This window comes from Miniopterus natalensis, chromosome 7 (genome assembly GCF_054644295.1).
Source record: "Miniopterus natalensis isolate mMinNat1 chromosome 7, mMinNat1.hap1, whole genome shotgun sequence".
Classification (NCBI taxonomy): domain Eukaryota; kingdom Metazoa; phylum Chordata; class Mammalia; order Chiroptera; family Miniopteridae; genus Miniopterus; species Miniopterus natalensis.
The window spans coordinates 82,306,182-82,326,305 of record NC_142087.1 but is presented as its reverse complement, the minus strand read 5'-3'; the positions used below and the strand labels follow the sequence as shown (position 1 = coordinate 82,326,305).

The following is a 20,124-nucleotide window of genomic DNA, read 5'->3' as shown; positions in this document are numbered from 1 at the left end:
CTACCCCGCCCGCGGCCGGGTCCCCGCAGGACTCAGAGGAGCTTGTTTCCTGGGAAAACGCATTTCAGAATTTCCCGCGTGGCCACCACATCGCTGCTCACAGAGCAAAGGGCTCATGTGGTCTTGTCACCTAAGAGTGTTCTCCTGAGTCCGAGCGGTGGGCACACTCGCCGGTGGGCACGGTGCCCACCCGCCCGGGAACACGGCCGCTCTCCCTGGGATCACTTCCCCTGAGGAAAGCGCCAGGTGGACAGTCCCGAGAAAACCTCAGAAGGGGCTGCTCTACTTTCCTGCAGATCCAGGGGCCCCGCCCGCGTGGGGAGGAATTCCAGGCGGATGAAGGTGGCGTTAAGGTGGCATTGGCAGCACATCAGGGAGGTCGGGCAGGGTCCTCAGAGCCCAGTGGCTCCAGGGCGGTGAGTCTGCGGGTCTGGGGTGCGGGGGCTCTGAGCTGCCCCATCTGACCGGGCCGCCCCCCTGAGCAGACCGGGGCTGCCGGTGGCTGTCCTGCCAGGCCGCGAGGGCCCTCGTTAGGAAGCAGGGGGGTGGGGGTGAGTCACACCCCCAGGGCCGTTTCCTCCTCTGTGCACCCGAGACACCCCTACGGCGCCTCACCCCGCTTTCCCGACATTTCAGCCACCAGGAGGCTCCAAGCGGCTCCGCTAACCAGGCGGCGGTTCCGGCCGGCCCCACCCAGAGTCAGCCCACGGCCCAGTGGGAGCCGGTTCCGGGAGGAAGGGTCCCCGAGGCCCCCGACGTGGCCGCCCACAGGGTGTGAGGTGGGTGTTCTTGCAGAGACTGAAGCAAGAAGGCACAGCCACGAGCCCCTTAGAATTTGGTTGGGCAGCTGTCCAGCCAAAGCGGGCGAGCGGCTCTCGAGGAGGAAGCCCCCACGCGCGCCCTTCCCCACAGGAAGCTCTGGCCCAGACAGGACGGGTCCTGGGCCCAGCGGGTCTGAGGGCAGAGACGGCATCGCAGGCTGGGGGCAATGTGTGGACGCTCTGGCTGGGCAGGAGGCCAAAGGGACGTGGGGTGGTCAGTGTGGAGGGTCCCTGGGGTCAGGAGGTCATCGAGCTTCAGGGTGGGGGGTTGTCAGTCATGCTCTTTCGGGTCCTGAGCAAGCCCCTCCTCTGTCCACCTGCGCCCCTCGCCTGTGAATGCTGGAGGCTCCCCCTCGCGAGGCCCCGCTGCCCCGGGCTCCTGGCACATGGAGTCGCCCCGAGTCTTGCTCAGATCTTTCGTGTGGTGTTTCGGACTCCAGTCCTCCAGACAAGCCCAAATGCTCCCACTGCACTTTCCTGGGAAGGTCACTGCCTCCCGTGACAGCAACAGCACATGCCCTGTGCAGAGAGAGCAGTGTGGGGACCCGGTGGGGACCAGATGGGGCACCCGTGGGGCACAGGCTGGGGGACCTGCAGGGATGGCTGTGGGGTGAGCAGGGAATGAGCTGGTCTGGCAGTTAAGGACCGGGAGACATTCTTGGCAGGACTGACGAGCTCTGCTGTTCCCAGTAAGTGAGGCTGCCCGACAGCCATAGGGTAACGGGCATTCACGACCCCAAAGGACCTCAGAGCCACACGCCAGCAGGAACTTCACAGACTGGCCTGTCTGCAGCCTGGCTGGTGCTCCATCAGGCTCATTTTCCAAGAAGGGCCATAGCTGCAGGCGAACAGCTCCACGCGAGGGCCGGTGTCCTGTCCTGGGTGACAGCCAGCTGGCTCCGTGCCACTCACACTGATCAGGCCTGATGGCTTGCCGGGTGGGGTGGGGCCCTTCATGTCATGTCCCCTGACTGTCCTGTCTCCCTGATCAGCAGAGCTGGCTCTCAGGGACCTTGTCAGCCGTCAGCACCAGTCTGGTTTCGCCTCCATCAGGTGTCACCCGGCACGTGGAGGAGGGAGGCACAGGAACAAGCCAGGCCTCTCAGAGGCATCGCGGTGGATGGCCGAAGCCACCCGCTTGGTCACTGCCCCAGGGCCAGACAGGGATCTGGGTGGACAGCCAGCTGCCTCAGGGTTGGGTAGCCAGACAGAGACCAGCCAAGTTTGTACAGGACATGCTCATACCGAAGTGGCTTTTGTAAGAAGCTTGGATCTAACTGGGTGCCTGTGTGGAGTCTGGGGGTGGGGCATGGTCACTCCAGCTGGCTGCGGAGCCTCCTCCCGGGGTGCCCTGGAGAGGGCTGAGAAGTGGGCTGGGGTGGATGGGCATCCGATGGACTGATGCATTTTTCGTGGTACCTTCCTCCCTCTGGAGATAAATGCTATTATCAGGGCTCCCCTCCAGGGCTGTTTGGATGATTACTATGTGACAACTCACAGCGCACAGTGCCTGGCCCACATGGAGCTTCCCTGGGCCACCCTGGGGTGCCCTGCCCACATGGGGCCCTGCCACCCATTTGCTAAAAAAGCTGGAAATGCTCACTGGTGTGGGCAGGATACCCCCCATCACTGCTCTAAGTGGACCAGGCCGGTCTGTCCTCTGGCTTCCCTCCCTCCAACACCTTCCTGTTCCTTCACAAATAAATTAAAAGCAGACACGGCCCCTCATCACCCCCAACACAGCAAAGTTAGCATGGGGAAACTGAGGCACCATGTCCAGAGTGGGGCTCAGCGCTCGGGAACCAGCAGCTCCTCCTAGGTTTGGGAGTGGTCCCCCGATCTGCAGCCTCCAGAAGGGTCCTCGGGCCGGTCCCCTTCCACTGCGGACAGGGGCTCTGGGAACGCTCTCCCTCCAGGGGGCCCACCCTGCCAGCCGAGCTCCTGCAGGCTGAGTTGCTTAATATCTCAAATGGAGCAGGTGAGAGCTGAGCACTGGACGCTCTGGGCTCCCTGGCGGGTTCTGCGCCTCCCGCCTCTGCTCCCTGCACGCAAGTGCACGCTCATCAAATACTGAACAGAGCTCTCTTTAGAGGTGCGGCGGGAGTGAGGCTCTGCTGTGCAGAGAGGGCAGGATCCACCCGTGTGCAAGTCAGTGAGCCTGAATGTGAGCTCCTGGCCCTCCTGTGGAGCGGGGGGGCGTATGCGAGGGGGCAGGGAGCAGAGTGGGGAGTGGACAGGCACCGAGGGCAAGGGGGCAGCAGAGTCAGCAACGGAAGAGGCACTGCCCTGACTTTGGAGTTGCAGGGCGGGTGAAAGAGAACCTATGCCCACCCCATTCCCCCTGCCCACCTCCCCTCCCCCACCTCCCCTCCCACCTCCCCTGCCCACCTCCCCTCCCACCTCCCCTGCCCACCTCCCCTCCCCCACCTCCTCTCCCACCTCCCCCTGCCCACCTCCCCTCCCCCACCTCCCCCTGCCCACCTCCCCTCCCCCACCTCCCCTCCCCCACCTCTCCTCCCACCTCCCCTTGCCCACCTCCCCCTGCCCACCTCAGAACAGAGATCTCTTTAGAGGTGGCGGCAGGAGGTGAGGCTCTGCTGTGGCCACGGGGAAGGTGATTCGTGCAGCCTGGTGGCTCAGTTGTAGGCAAGGTGGTCCCGGGTCAGCACCCACCTCTCCTCTCCCATCTACCCTTCCCACCTCCTTTCTCCATCTGCCTCCCTCCTGCCCTAGGAAGGACTTTCTGAGGAGCAATGCTCCCAGAGACTCTTCAACTCCCCGAGAAGGGCGGGTGAGCCAGGATGTGCACACACAGGCCCCTCAGACCCTAAAGATGTGAGAGCACCGAGTCAGGTGACAGCCTGGAGAAATGTGTGTTGCTCTTGGTCTTTTGAGAGGCAAAGGGGGTGCCCTCCTTCCCCAGGGCATGCAGGGCACCCCGGGTCGGGCAGACCAGGGATGGTGTTTGGTGTGCTTAATGTCTGTGGGGACCCCGCCACGGACCCTCCCCTGGCGACTCCAGCTACCGGCAGCGGGCTTCTAGAAGCTGGGATGGGCAGCCCTTCGTCCTGATCCGCGGCTGCAGGGCCTCTGTGGGCTGAGCAGGCCCCCCTTGTGGTCACTGGGAGGGCAGGGGGCCTTGACCGATCCTCCCGTGCATGAGATGGAGGTGCCCGAGCTGGCTGAGGCCCACTCTGAGCCCAGGGGCCCTGGCCCCCCCAGAAAGCGCCCCCGCACCTTCTCTGCGGGTCCTCGCCCGCCCGCAGGAGCTGCCCCCCCCCCCCCCCCCCCCCCGGAGGCCGGCTGGCTCCGCCCACTTCACAGATAGGAGTTGCTGTGTCCGGAGCTCAGAGACATGAGCTGGCGAGGACCCGGCTTGGCTGACTGAGCCCTGCGCTGGTGCTGACCCGAGGCCACCTCGCCTCCTGCTGAGCCACCAGACTGCACAAATGACCTTTTCCTGGCCACCTGACCCCATCACACTGGTGCCTCCCAGGCACTTCCTAGGACAGGGCAGGCAGCATTTTCCATGCCACGGCCTGGCATTTACTGATTCGGAAGGCGCAGGGGGTGACAATGTGGCAAGAAGGGTCCTGGCAAGTTTGCTGAGTCTGAGGTCCAGGCTCGCGGCACTTGGGGCCTCACTGCCATCCCGACCCACGCACCAGCAGGAAACCTCACTCAGGACCAGCTCAGTGATTCGGCTGGTGGTGAACTTAGCCCCTGCTTTGCCGAGACCGGCAGGACCGGACACACAGCACCCGGGGGCCAGATCCCGAGGAGGCGTCACCGTTCCTCCGTGGCCACGCCCCACTGGGGAGCTCGCTCTGGGGCCCTGATGTCCTCCGTGGACACAACAGGGCTGGGCCAGCCACTCCCCAGCCCACGGCGCCCACCTCACCTCTCGGTCCAGGCCGGCCGCCACCGTCACGATGTCCCCTGTCTCACTGTTGATAGTGAACATGTTCTGGGACGGGCTCTGCGGGGTCTGCGTGAGGATCCGGTACCGCACCATCCCATTGGCCGTGGTGCCGTCATCAGCATCATTGGCCGTGACTGTCATCACGTAGGTGCCTGGGACAGAGAGAGCAGTTCAGAGGGAAATATCTGCCTCGGGGCGCCGCGCTCGCTCACCGGGGCGGCTGGCACCAGTCGATCCCCCTGCGCCTGGGTGTAATGCTCCCCCTTCCCCACATCTGTGCCGGGTGCCTACGGTCATCCGAGGGGGCACTGAGAGCAACCTGGCCCGCTGCCCCAGGGGGACCCACGGAAGGGCTTCTCCGGGCTCTCCGCCCTCTGAGGCCAGTGGCTCTGACTTCCTCCTTTCGAGGCTGGGGAGGACCGGTCCCCGGAGAAGCCAAAACAGCCTGGGGCAGCAGGCCCAGGCCCGAGTAAGGCTCTCTCCTGAACCACTGGGCCCTGGCACCACTCTGGTGTTCGCCGAGGCTCTACCGGCCCCGTGTGGAACGCGTTGTGGCCGGAGCTCGAGGGCGCACAGGGACACAGGGCCTGGCCCAGGCGGGGACTGCGGTGAGCACCTGAGGAAGGCCCATGGGAGACAGACTCAGAGCAGCCCTTGGAGGTGAGGCTGCGCATGGGGGACGCAGAGTCAGAGGGGGTGAATTCGGGGTGCGGGGGGGATGAGTACCGGGTTTCATTTCAGAGCCAGGGGCTGGGTGAGTGGCCACGTCCTTCCTCAGTCAGTGCCTCAGTTTCCCCATCCATGTACTAGGGTTGAGGTCTGCAGAGGGCACTGGCACGTCCCCCCCATCTGAGGGCAGCCCTTGCAGGTTGTCTGGGGTCCACTCTTCTCACCCTGGGAGGCCTGGTGGGTCAGTAATCCCTCCCCCTGGGCAGGCGGAGCCAGTGACAGGGGAGGAGGTGTTTGTTTGCAGGGGTTTCTGGGAAAACAAAAGGCCCGTGGATGGGCACTGGGGCCACAGTCCCTCCCACCCATCTCTCCCCTCCACACATGCATGTATATATGTATATATATGTGTATGTGTGTGTGTGTGCATCCAAGAGTGAGGATATTTTTTCCATAGATTCTAGAGAGAGCGGAAGGGCGAGGGAGGGGAGGGAGAGAGAGAGAAGCGTCAGTGTGACAGACACATTGACTGGTTGCCTCCCGCATGTGCCCGACTGGGGCCGGGGACTGGATCTGCAACCCAGGTTAACTTAGGTTAAGAGATTACTAGTGTCCCCTGCCAGGAGCAAAAGTAAATCTTCTGTGGAGAAAGATATCCCACAGAACTCAAACGACCTCTCCAGTTCTTCCTACACAAGGTGTCCAAGAGCACAAACCAGCCTGAAACCAGAGAGAAAAGACAGGCAACCGCCAGCCGGAAGAGAGGCAGGTAGAGAGCAGCCAGGTGCAGACCTGAAAACAAACGCATCTCAGCTTAATAAACTCAAGGAATTAAAAGGGTGAGATGGATTTTTTTCAGAGAACTGGAAATTATGAAACAAATAGAACAGAAAGTTTATATTTGAAAAAGTATTGAAATTGGACTGTGAATGGACTGCCTAGCAGGTGAAACGTGTCTACGTGGAGCGCTAACAAGCCGGCAGCTGTGCCAAAGAGCGTGCCCAGCCCACAGGGGAAGCTCAAGGCTCGAGTAGGTCCACGCGTGCTGGCTGGGGCTCAGGACGACCAGGGAAGGAGGGGCAGACTCAACATTTGAGGAGGTAATGGTTAAAAAATGTCTAAAACCAAACAGAGGCATCAAGCCAGAGGTTCAAGAAGCACTAAAAATTCTAAGTGGGATAAATATGAAGAAAACCACAGCAAGTCCTGTCACAGTGAAACTGCTAAAGGGAAAGATAAAAACTTCAAAGCAGCCGGAGAATTTTAAAAATCGCATAAAACTTTTAGTGGAGCAACAGGCTTTCTCTACAGGATTTCTCAGTAGAAGCGATGGAAGCCAGAAACGATGGGAGGAAAGACAGTAATGGACAACCCAGAATTCTTTATTTTAAGCTCTCTGAAAATAAAAGTGAAATAAAGACTTATTTACACAATCAAAACAGGCCATTCATTACCTGGAGACCCAGACCAGCTGGCTGGCAACAAGACCCACCCTTCAGTTTCCGGCTCATTAAAAATTGTCTTAGATCTGGGCATCCATCCACCTTCTTGGCTAAGCTCAGAAATCTGATTCTTTAAAACCAAATGATATACTTCTGATAATTCTTTCCTGGTTGCAAAAGTAAAACACATTCACGGTAACCAGCGCCTGTTCCCTGGAAGTCTCAGGAAGTACCACGCCCACCAAGGACCCTGCCCCTGGACACGCCCCCATCGCACCTCTGCCACGGAGCCTGGTTCAAGTCTTTCCACCCATCACCTTTGCTTTTCCTGCCTTTTAAAACCAACTTTGTTACTGATCAAAGAAATAAAGGGAAGACATTTTGCACATACCAGAAGAGCAAACATTATTTTAAAATAACGATGGGACTTTCTGGGGGGGACACACAGGGGACCTGCCCCTAAGGCCTCCAGGAGCAGATGGCTTCAGGTCCTGGAGGCAGTTCAGCCTTCTGTGTCCAAAGGCCCTCCCATGCGCCCACTGCTAGGAAGTCACCCTAAGGAAAAGGCCACAGATGTTTGGTAGAAAGACTGAATTGTGCCATGGTGCCCACGTGGACATGGCTCCTGGTGGCAAAAGGTGAGCCCTCAACAGTATTTACTGAAAACCTATTATGCGCCCTGCGGGATAGGGCTGGTGTGGCCCGAGAGGGACCTCCCGCCTCCTCCAGCTGGTGGCAATCTTTGTTTTCCTGGCCTTGTGGCAGCCTCTGTCCTCATGTGGCCATCTGCCCTCTCTATAAGGACAGTCATAGTGAATCAGGGCCCACCGTACTGGCCTCATTTTAACTAGTTACATCTGCAAAGACCTTATTTCCAAGTAAGGCTCCATTCTGAGGTTCCGGGAGGACCTAATTTGGGGGTCTCCATTCCACCACTACAGGGATTAGGCTGAGGCCGAGGCAGGCAGCGAACCAGGCCATCTGGGTTCGCAGGGCTAACAAAGCCCAGCAGCAGACAGTCCTTTCCAACCAACCATGTTTCCATGACCTTGGGGGACTTTGGAGCAGGGCTGGGCTTAGGGCTCGGGCTGGGTACTCAATCTGATCAAATCCCAGCTGTCACTCCCAGTGCCTGGCTTCAACGGGCTCCTCCTCTGGAAGCCAGGCATCTTTCATGGGGTCACTGGGAGGAGCAGAAGAGCCACCAGGGATCTGGGCACCCACGGTGTGAGCAGGGTGGCTTGTGTGTCTGGGAAACCGTGACCATGGCATCCAAGGTCCCCCCCGGTCCCCTTGCCTGCTCCAGCTGGCGGGCCTGAGTGCACGCACAACCACCAGCCCCCAGCTCCCTGATGCCACAGTGCGTCCGGGGACAGTGCCCAGCTACCTGGAAACAATTTGTGCACGGTCCCAGCTTGTGCCCTTTGCTGAGGAATCGGTGGCGCCGTGGCAAGGGCAGCCACGTGAGTGGCCCCATCACTCGGCTAGAGAACCTGGAGGCGGCCACCCTCGCTGGCCTTTCTCGGGAAGCCTCTGCCTCTCTGCGCAGGAGAAGGAAAAGCTTGGATTTTTCTTAGCAAATGAGACAGAACGTTGGGATTGTCTTTTCGTCTAATGAGGGACACAGGTTGCCGGACTTCACTTTATTAATTGTGTCGACAGGATGGGGAGGAAGGCTGGGCCGGGTCCTTCCAGCAGGAGTTCATGTACGCGTGCTGCCAGGCGCCTTAAAGGATTAATTTCACAAGCCTTAAATTGCAGTTTAATTTGAAAACTAATTCAGCCTCATAATTGGCTTTCTGCTCAAATCACTGGGGCTAAAGATTTAAATTCTTAATATTCAGATGACTTCTGAGTACGTGCACCATCTGTGCGTTGGTCCGTGGCACTCATCTCAGGGGTCCTCTGCCGGCGCGGAAATAAATAAATAAATAAAGGCCCCGTAAAAGAATAATCTATGTAAGAGCAAACCCCGCGTCATATAGATGAAGGTTTCTTTGACTTCATTTGCTGCTTGTAGGTTTTTCTGCTATTTAATATTTCAAACTAAAATTGATTCAAAAACTTATAATTCATGCCCTCAGACAGTTATAAGGGGTGAGGGAAGCAGGAATTCCCCTGAGGGCCTTAAAAAAAATAATACGAAGTTTTATTGGGAAGTTAGAGAAACTGGTCTGGGCTGGGCTGGGCAAGGTGGTGGAGACAGCAATTTGGACTTTTAGCCAGAGAAGGGTTGGAGGGTGTGGCTGGTGCAGAGAGGGGGGCTGGTCCGCTTGTGCGGATGTTGCCTTGAGGCTCCTCCTGAGCCCTGGGAGCTCATTTTCGGGAAAGCAGCTACTGGGCAGTGTGGCAGGGAGTGTGTGACTCAGGGTGTTGCCAGGATGACCGCCCAGCCAGTTGCCGATGCTACAGTCTGGCTGCGGGCCTGGCGGATGCCCGCCTCCTTCCCCACAGGAGTGGACCCTCCTGGAGGCCCCGTAGACCCCACTGCCTCGCAGAACCGAGGGCTGAGCCTCGCCAGGCGCGTCAGGTAGTAGGCATCACCACGTACTCAGTGTTCGCCTAAAAATAAAGGCCTTTCAAAGTGAGAGGCAACAGGCATTTATTTGAGATCAATAAGAATAGCTATTCTGAAATCATTAATCAGGCAGAAGCCCAGATATTTCCCATGAGGAGACAAAGGTGATGGGTACTCATGGGACAGGGAAGGACAACTCCACCCACGGCAGGAAGGCGCTGCTGTTGGTGCCGACTCGGTAACACAGTGACGCTGATTCTAAACAGCGTTTTAATTCTCAGCCTGGGAGTCACAATGTGTGTTTTCTTGTTATCTTTGCAAACAGTAGTTGGGGATACAATGTTGCCCCAGGCCCAGCCCAAAGGTTATTTTGCAAAGGTTTGAGGCTTCAGGAAGAGGGAGCCTACCCGAGAGGAGACAAACGGTGGCCAGTGCCCCAGACAATTCCATCCGAGCCCTGGTGTCTCCGTGCCCCACACTCCACCCACCTCTGGTCTTCCCAGGTACACGAGCCAATGTGATCCCTTTTCCAGGGGCCGCTCAGGTGGGTCTCGGATCCCTGTTTGCTGGAGAGAGCTGAGGGCTGTAATCAGAGGGGAGGGTGCTCCTGACCTCAGATCACAAAGCACGTTGGTCCAAGAAAGGGGCAGGGCCGTCCCGGGCCTTCCGCACCCTCTGAGTCTGTCTGATCCAGCTGCACCAAAGAGGATTTTGGAAAACTGAGAGGGGACTGGGTCTGGGAAAGAATGTGGGGTGATCCCAGCCCCCCGTAGGCTAATGTCCCCAGAGGAGACAAACCTTAGACGGCTCTTCTCGAACTGGGTCCACATTGGACGCCTTCCCCTGTTTTCTGTCAGAACGCACACCTGAGGCCTCCGGGAGCCCGTGGCCCCAGCGCCGCGGCTCGTTTCTGGGGTGCTTCTCTTTATTGCACACAGGCCTGGGTAAGCCTGTTATTGGAATTTAGGTCACGAGGGAAGAAACCGAGGAGGCTGTTCCCAGGCCTTGGGAGTCTCCTGCCTCCAGGACGCCGCTGGGCCCCGTTTGGACATCCGCCCCTTGCCCTTGGCCAGGTGAGTGAGGACGTCGAGCTGGGTCCGAGGCAGCATGGCACAAAGGGGAGGCATCAGTGCTCCCCTCTCTGGGCGGCTCTGAGACCAGACCCAGACTCTGGGGTCCCCCACAGGCTCCAAATGTCAGTCACATTAGGCCCAACACAGTCCCAGAGGGCACAGGAATGAGTGGGAAAGCAGGGCCCACCTCGGGATGGACGCCACCTCCCAGCCCCCTGCCAGCGTGCCAATGGCCGGGGGCCAGGGCGTGGGCGTCCCTCCACCTCTAGGCTTAGGGCTTATCAGGACTTTCGGGAGAGACAGAAGCGTGCTGCCTCTGTCAGCCTAATGAGCGAGACAGAGACACGACAGGGAAGGCTTTCTCCATCGATTTGTTTTAAAATGAGACAAGGGAGGTTTGATTTGTGTTGGAAAACCCAGGCACCTTCATGGAGTGTCCTGGGCCCTGCCATGCCTGCTGACACGGGAGTACCCCTAGTCGGACGCCCACTCCTCACCCCCCTAGAGAGGTGGCTGCTGGCAGCCCTCATTTGTTTTCTTTGCTTGCAGCTAATTTGCCCACCCACCACCTGCCCCTGCCCCTGGAGGGACCGCGGGGACCAGCCATCCAAGGTCCTGGCAGAAATAATGTCACATCCTGTTCCCTTTGCTGACACCAGGCTGGCCTTGCCTCAGGATCCTGAGACAATCAATCGAGAACACAATTCACCTTGTTGAAATGGCAGCCCCGAGACGGAGCTGTGACAACCGCCTCTGGCAGCGAAGTGATGATAAATGTTTGTCCTCGCTGCCCTAGATGGGGACGTGGCTGACCCCTCCGCGGGGGCCGGCCTGGGCCCCCTGTCCTGCTCCTCTGGCCTCTGTCTGCCCTGCGCCGCAGGCCTGAGCCCCGAAGCCCTCCTGGGACAGGCCCTCACTGGACCGCCAAGGAGCCAGCAAGGACTGTGGCTTTGCCACAGTCAGGTTCCAGGTGTTGTGTGGGGGCCACGTCCATGGGAAAGGACTTGCTGTTTGTCTGAACTTCAAGTGAACCTCATGGCCTGTATCTTAGTGCTTCCAGCAGCCCCCTGAGGCCTCATCGGTGGCACGTGGCTCAGCTCCCAGTCCCACCCATCTGGACATTTGTCCCAAGGACAACCGGCCCCTCCCCATCAAGAGACAGCTGCTCAAACTTGGCACCTGCAGAAATTACCTGGCCCGTCTGCCCAGACTGGGGTCCCACCTGGGGAGTCTGAATCGATGGGTGTGGCTGTAACCTGCCCCCGGATGATGCTGCTGGTCCGGGGCCAAAGTTCCAGCATCGGCTGGGGATTCACACCCATATCCACACCAAGGGGTCTGGGCTGCTCATTCCAGCTCCTTGGGCCTTGAGTCTCATCTTTGCTAAAGGGGAGAGGAAGAGCCCCACTTCTTGGTAGTTATGGGATCCAGAGACCACACATGTCACATGCTTAGCTTGAGCCCTGGCACATGAAAAAGTATGTCATCACTGATGCTGGGTGAAATTAGTAAGAAGATGGGCTCTTGGGTCAGCTCTGAGGGGACTCGAGGGCCTTGGGCACACGGGCTCACCTCTCTGGGCTGGGGGGTCTGGCCTCTCACGGGCTCCCTGTGGTGCTTGGAATAAAACCCGAGGTGTGGTCCAGGAGATTTTGAGTAGCAGGACTTCTCCTCACCTCATCTCTGGCCCCAGGACCTTTGCATGTGCCTTCTCCTTCTCCAGCCCCCCTTCTCTGAGCCCTGATCCTTCTTACATTTCAGCTCTCAGTCTACATGTCCCCTCTGAGGAGGGGCTCTCCCTGACTTACGGGGTTCCCATCTGAGCCTCATCCCCACAGCTCCATGCCCTTGGTTCAGCTCATCTCTCCTCCACGTCACTGTCTGGACTGTGAAGGCCCCACCTCCCAGCACAGCATCTGCACGAGGAGGGTGCTTAGTAAACACCCGCTAAATGAGCCCTTGGTGGAGGGGCCGAGGGGCTGGGCTCACCCGGCTTGGAGCCCTCGTCCACGGAGCCGTTGTACACCTGGTTGAGGAACTCAGGCCGGTTGTCGTTCATGTCGATGACGTAAATGTACAGGTCGATGGGGTTCTCCACCTTGTTGCCGTTCATGTCCACGGCGTGGGCTCGGAGCTGGAAAGCAACAGGCAGAGTCAGGCCGGTGCCACCTCCAGGGGACACTCCTGACCAGCTGCCTCGGGGAGCCAAGGCAACAAGTTCCCTCAGACCTGAGACATTGGGGCGGGGGTGACATAACAGCTCTGGACCCCCAAGGGACAGGCTGGGTGGGGAACATGAGGGGTTGGGACACATTACAAAGCTTCTCTGAGTCTCAGTTTCCTCCTCTGTGGAAACGGGGGAGGTCAAGAGAGGGTGAAATGGGTGGCGTGCTGGGGGCTGACCGGAGGCCCGATGCTGAGGCCCACCCGGGGCGCCCGAGCCTGCACAGACGGTCCCTGCACCCCCGATGGCCAAGTGCACGTCCACCTACAGTGGCCACAGGGAAGCCGGTGGACCAGTCTGGGGTTGGGGCTTAGCTCCTGTTCTGAGAGGTCAGGCCTGGGGAGACCCAGACTGTGGGGAGTTTTGAACTTAGACCGGGGCTAAGGCTAACCTGGGGTCCACCACGAGTTCCAGCCAGAAATGTAAGAACCGCAGTCAGGCCTGGCGGGGAGAGGGAGGCTGCCTGGGCCCAGGAGGAGGGAGCTTTCTCTGCAGCCACGGCCGTGAAAAACAAATGGTTGCATCTAATCTCGAACAAGGTGAACCTGATCAGCAAGTGGCCTCCTCCTGGGGCCCGTGTGGAGCCAGAGCTCTCCGATGGATGCCCAGGAGGCTGGAGGTGACCTGCTAATCCAGGGCGGAGACCACAGGGCTGGGGGCACCTGGCCATTAGCTGAGGGAGGTGATGCTGGGGGGGGGGGCTGTGCAGAGACCTGGAGTCGCCCACAGAGGGGGCAGGCCTTTCCCCCTCCCTCTTCCTTCTGACGCATTCAGTAGATGCTCACGGGGCCCAGCCACTGGCTGAGTGTCCCTGCAGACCCGGAACAATACGGTATGTTCTAGAAGGGCCTGTGCCCCGGGAGAGCGAGAGCGAGGCCAGAGAGGCAGAGAGCCCAGGTCCCCCCGGCGAGGGGTGGGCTCCGCCCTGACCTCGGGCTGCAGCCCTGCGCGTCCAGCTGATGCCGACCCTCATCCAGCGGCCGTGAGCAGAGCACGAGCGAGCGGCCAGTGCCCCCGCCGTGCCCCGGCCTCCGCTCGGCCGGCACAGCAGCTTCAGCGGGGCCCAGAGGAAAGGAGGGGACGGCCTTCAAGGGAGCCCTGTGCCTCCATTTCCTCGCGACCCCCCCCGCAGGAGGCAGGAGGCTGCAGGGCCTGTTCCAGGGCTGGAGCCCGTGGGCCGCAGCTGCCACGTGACCCCACCGGGGACCCAGAGCACCTGGGTGACCACGTGGGCTGTGGCCTCTTAGACCGGCCGCTCTCCTGCGCCCCCTCCCCTGGGAGAAGGTACAGGCGCAAGTCCCCCCTCCCCCCACCCGAGTGAGGAGCCGGGGTGGTGCCGGCCCCACGGGGCTCCGCGCAGGCTCAGCTGTGAGCCCCCTGCACGGGGGGCCCCTGGTGGACACTCACGTGGTAGGAGGCCCGCTCCTCCCGGTCCATGGGCCGGGTGACGTACATGCGGCCCGACATGGAGTCGATGCTGAAGACCTCCATGGGCGGCTGGTCGGCACCCACGCCCGTGATGCTGTACCGGATGGGGATGTCATTGTCTTTGTCGGACCGGATCTGGAGGGGGCAGAGGACAGTCAGCTGCAGGAGCGGCCGCGCTTCCTCGTTGCACACACCCCCTTCCTTCCCGCAACCTGGGGCCTCAGCCAGTCCTCCATCCACGCGGCCCATCTCCGAGGGGCCGCCAGTGCCTGAGGTGCTGAGCGCCCCAGGTGACAGGGAGGGACAGGACACCACATGCACAAGTCCTCAGGAGCGTGGGACACAGGACTCTGCTGAGACGAAGTCAAGGCCCTGACGCAGATGCTCCTAACGTCCACCATCAGACCTCAGAAAGGACCATGGCGAGCAAACAGCAGCCTCCATGGAGCTCTGAGGGGAGAAAGTGGGGACCCAGCACATTTATGCCCCGAGTTCTCATCTGCACAGGAAGAGAACGGACATGTCTGGACGCACAAGGACCAAGAAAACATCCTGTCTCCCTGCTCCTGGACAGAGGCCCTGGAAGGTGTGTCAGTCCCCGAAAGGGGACCCACGGTGAGGGCTCAAGCCCGGGGCACTGACCGGCATGACATGGACCCTGTTTAGACACAGAAATTTGACACTGAAAGTTGTCAACATGGTTACAGAGCCAAACACAGACATCAATATACTTTCACAAAGACTGCATATTGTTGAAAAAACAACTTAATAATAGTGATCTGGCTCCCAAATCCCAGGCGACTTGGCAAAGACAGACTCTCGGAGAAAACCTCAGGAGCAGAGAGGACCCCAGAGTCTGCCTTGTGGGGTGGGGGTGAGTGGGAGGCGTTACGCCAGACATAATTTTACTGTCACCCAGATAATTAGGTGAGTGTAAGTCCTTGGGGAGCAGAGAGGACACCAGTGGAGCAAAGACCCACGCCTTTGGTCTGGAGGAAGCTGGAGCTCTCGATGGTCAGGGGCGAAGGAGGGAAACGCAGTCATGGGCGCCGTGGAAGGTCACCAGCCTCCCTGAGCACGGGGAAGTGTAAGGGAGCTGCGGAGAATGGGAAGGAATGACCGCAGTGGCCAGTTTCACTGACGGGCGCTCACTGGGAACACGCCTTTAGAAGACATCACTTTATTTTTTTTAATTTTATTATTATTTTTAAAAAATATATCTTTATTGATTTCAGAGAAGGGAAAAAGAGGGAGAGAGAGAGATAGAAACATCAATGATGAGAGAGTCATTGATCGGCTGCAGGCCTCAACCTGGGCATGTACCCTGACCGGGAATCGAACCCCGATCGCCTGGATCCTAGGTCGACGCTCAACTGCTGAGCCACGCCCCGCCGGGCAGAAGACATCACTTTAAATCAACACCCAGGGACCATGATGGACCACAGTGCAAACCTCAAAAAATTTCCACTAAGCAGAATCGAGCAGGACCTCTTATTGGAATAATGCAATTAAAATTTAATGCTGCCACTTAAAGACTTTCAGGAATTTAAAAAACATTCTGAAATAACCATGAGGTTATGTAGGAATCAAAGCTGCCCGTAGAGGCCGTTTAAATATTGTAAGGACAAAGAGATGACTACGTAGCGAAACCCAAGGAACTGGGCCAGAGGCTGAGCCACAGCAAACCCTTAACTGGACATGCTTGACGGCAGAGACAGAATTAGAGTGAGCGAGCTGAGCGCTGGGCTCCAGAGGGAGAGGGGTGAAAGCAGAGGACAGGCAGGCAGCCAACAAAGACAAACGCAGAAACCCCTGAGTCAAAACAGAAAACAGGAGAACTGATAAATAGATTTAAAAGCTGTATGTAGGGGGAAACCCTCAAGAACACAGAGGTTTCTTAACATTTTATTCTTTTATTAAAAAATATGTTTTTACTGATTTTAGAGAGAGAGGAAGAGGGAGAGAGACAGAGAAAAACTGATGTGAGAGAGAAACATCGACCGGTTGCCTCCTGTATGCACCCTGACCAGGAATCGAACCGGCGACTTTTTGGTGCCTGGGACGATGCTCGACCAACTGAGCCACCTGGCCAGGGCTATTTTATTTATTTCTTGGTAACTCAGTTGGAAATTTTTTTTTTTTAATATATCTTTATTGATTTCAGAGAGAGGAAAGGAGAGGGAGAGAGAGATAGAAACATCAATGATGAGAGAGTCATTGATCAAGCCCACAACCCGGGCATGTGCCCTGACCGGGAATCGAACCCCGATCGCCTGGATCCTAGGTGGACGCTCAACCGCTGAGCCACGCCTGGCTGGGCTGGAAATCTTAATAAAACTGATTTTTTTGAGAACTTGACTCAAAGAGACAGCAAACCTGAAGAGACCACTATTTCTTCGGGAGATTCCTCCGAGAAGCGCTCCAGGGTCAGGCGAGCGTCCCCAGGAGTCTCCTGAAAGCTTTCCAGAGCAGAGTGCTCAAGGGGAACACCACCCACCTGGTTTCCCCTGTCCTCCCTGGACGCTGCGAACACAAAGTACAACACGTGCAAGCCAACACCATGCACAGATGTGGGCCTGGTGGTCAAGACTGAGATACAGCAGGTGGGACTCAACAGTCAACTACAAGACCTGGTCACACCTGAAGGGCACAGGCACCGTGCAACCCGAGAGTCCTGGTTAGATGCTCCACAAAGCAATTCCAAACAGCCCTGTCTGGCCAGCACTGTTCTTGCTGCACTTATGCACATAACTGGAGTCCCCCCCACTGAGAGCACCAGTTGGGGGCAAGGACACAAGCCATCACTGATTGTCTAACAGTGGCCTGCCTGCGCGAGAGCGCCCTTTGCCTAATGGTCAGAGGAAGTAAGGCTTTCACTACAGAGGCCTTGTGTAGATCAGTGCAAGCCTGTGGCTGCTCAGGTGCTGGGTGGCAGCCTTTGGAGAAGAAGCACACAATCATGTGCACACACACTCAATGTATACACTCATGTGCACACACACCCACGTGCACACACACTCACATGTACACACATACACATACTTTCGTGTGCACTCACATGTGCACACACATATACATTCACTTGTACACACACACATGCTCATGTGCACACATACTCACACATGTACTCACACATGTATACACACTCATTCACATGCGCACACACTCACACACATTCTGCAAAGAGCATCTTTGCTCTGGGTTCCCCTCTCTGACTGCCTCACTCTCCTCGGTCAGGCAGGGCTCTCCCTGGCTCTGTCCTGAGTGGCCCACATCAAACTAGGCCTCAGGCCTGGGTCTGGGGACAGATGCCACTCCGGTGCTGTCCCCTCAAACCCCAGAAGCCCTAGAACTTTGCTTCGCTCATGTCAGCAGAGCCATCCCTGCCTCCTCGTACTGGAGGTGACAGGCTGGGTCCTGGCCTCCCAGGACAAGGCTCCACCCGCTCTTCATCTCTCGTCTCCCTGCTGACTACCAGGTAACGTCCTTCAGACAGAACAGCCACCCTGACCAGCCCTGGCCAGGCAGCCAAGCGGGGACTCATGGAGATTTCTTTCTGGGGACCTGGCTCCATTCCTAGGGGGCTGGTGCCCAGCAAGGTGGTTCTCCATGGCTGAGATCTACCTCTGCTCCACCCATAGAGAGTTTGCGCCAAGATTTGGTCACCAGGGAAACGGGGCAAAAGCTGCAGGTCTAAATTAGAGAGAGGAAAGCCCCTCCTCAGCCTCCTGGGCTAAGATTGTTCCTCACTGAACGGCTTAAAAGAGAACAAACTCTGTTGAGGAGAGAAGGGAACTGAGCGATTAACCTAAAATGGTCAAGGCTTGCTGCTTATGAGGAACCAGCTTTGTCTCCCAGGAGTGCAGAAGGTTCTAGACGGTTGGCAAATTCGGGGGAGGCTTCCTCTGACTGCAGGTTAAGAGCAGGGCACTTGGGCCCTAACCGATTTGGCTCAGTGGTTAGAGCATCGGCCTGCATACTGAAAGGTCCCAGGTTCGATTCTGGCCAAGGGCATGTACCTCTGTTGCAGGCTCGATCCCCAGTGCAACCAATCAGTGTGTCTCTTTCGCATCGATGTTTCTCTTTTCTCTACCCTTCCCCTCCTCTGAAAAGCAATGGAAAAAATATCCTCCGGTGAAGGTTAAAAAAAAAGCAGGGCCTTGGAGCACACAGTAGGCCCTCAAGTATCGTTGGCAGCCTTGGACTGGAAGGAGGAGGCGTGTGAGCTGGGGCAGCGTCCGGGGACCGAGGGCTGCGGGGGTCTCCAGCACCCGGCCGGCGGTGCGACTCGCCCAGCAGCCTCTGCTGCACTCTCTGGGCCAGGCTGCCCGACTTTCACGGGGAAATTTAATTAGAAAACTGCTGAAAAGAACCCACCGTGTATTTAAGAGATTTTATTTTTTGCAGAGAAATCTCATTACATTTTGACCACCGGCCGCATTTGCCTAATTCTCCAGGTGCCTTCTGAGACGGCGCGGCCCGGCTCGGGCTCCGAGCCCTCGCACGGTTCACGGCGAAGAGAGAGCCTGGCCCGAGCTCCCGGCTCGGCTGGGGGTCAGGGGACAGCAGCCCCCCTGATGTGCGTCTGGAAGTGAGGAGCCTCGCCCGGCTGTGAGCCGCCCACCTTAGGGTGCCACCCAGAATTATGCTCCTTTGCGTTTGTTACTAAAGGACACAACAGATGGTAAAAGTTTAGTTTAAAGGGATGTCTGCGTTAGAATAACTTGTGGTGCCGCGGCTCCGGTCCCTGGGGACTTCCGTGGGGAAAGCAGGCTCTCGCTCTCGGGAAGGGTGGGCTGGACGGAGGGATTCTGGCAGGATCCTCCCCAAGGAGGAATATTTGCCTAATTTCAAATGAACTTGAAACTGGAGAAAACTCACCATGTGTGGTTTTGAATTGCAAACACCTCAGAGATTCATCCCCAAAGCATCAAAGGAGAGGATGCCCTCGGGAGACAGTCCCACGGGACTCAGCCTGCCGGAGGGGACTCGGCTGCAGGCGTTGCCCCCACCCCAAGCTCCCCGGGGCATTTCAGCAATGCCTCCCTCAGCCAGGACGCAGGTGGCCGGTTTGCAATTGGCCATGACTGTGGTGGCCAAGGGAGAGAATTTTCTTCCAAAATTTCACTCAGCCAAACACAGAGGCGAGAGACTATTTCACCGAAATGCACCTGCAGGTTGCTGTAGCCTCAGCCAGCCAGCTGTGAGCCCTCCATGCAGGTCGGCAAGATTTTCATGCGGAGAGTCAGGGTTTCTCAGGCCTGCTTGCCTACTCCTCCGTCTGCATTGCATGACCGCGCGCCCGCCTGCCTGCCGATTTTGAGCACCAGTGGTGCTCTGCACCCATTTCTGGGCCTTAGGAACACAAACACAGCCGTCTCGGTCCCCAAGGATGGCACTGCCAGGCCTGGCACCATGCACACAGTAAGTGCTCAATAATTTTTGGATGAGCAGATGAAACAGGGACACACTTCCTGGTGGAGGGGCGGACAGACAAGTAGACTGGCAGACAAGGAGGGCTTCCAGGAGGAGGAGGCCTTCACTGAGAGAACTGTGGGAGGGAGACCAGAGGGGTGTCAGTTGGGGCTGGGTGGGCAGGGCAAAGATCGGGCCACTCTTCAGGTCCTGGGACTCACCGTGGTCACTGTGTGAGGGTAAAAGAAAATGAATAGGGAAACGGGGAGGGAGAAGAGACAGGAAGGGAGAGGGCCCGGGGGAGAAGTGAGGCGTGGTCCCCTCTCCAGGCAGGCTTACCCAGCTTGGTGTGCAGGGAGCAGTAAGTGGAGGCCCCTCTGAAGAGGACAGCCAGGACTCTCGTCCCTACCCTTGGAACTGCTTCAGGGACCATTCAAGAAGGATCCCAGAGTGTCAGCCCCACCGACCATCTCCTCCAGCCCATTCTCCAGATAGGGAGACTGAGGCCCCGAGAGGTGAAGGGGTTGGACAAGTTTCACCAGTAATTGGAGACCCAGGTCCTATCTTGGTCACGCCACCTTCCTAAGAAGCCTCTAAAAGTAGAAAGGGGAGCTG

General features: G+C 58.1%; 1 protein-coding gene across 1 annotated transcript in view; it reads right to left on the bottom strand.

Annotated features, from left to right (window-relative positions):
* The window catches only part of CDH4 (cadherin 4), a 91,374-nt gene that overhangs the window by 28,705 nt on the left and 42,545 nt on the right, over positions 1-20,124 (bottom strand). The window contains exons 3-5 of the mRNA XM_087819327.1: positions 14,074-14,229; positions 12,432-12,576; positions 4,723-4,895 (exon numbers count right to left, since the gene is read on the bottom strand). Coding sequence (XP_087675453.1) covers positions 4,723-4,895; positions 12,432-12,576; positions 14,074-14,229 — 474 coding nt within the window. The remainder of the gene's footprint in view (positions 1-4,722; positions 4,896-12,431; positions 12,577-14,073; positions 14,230-20,124) is intronic.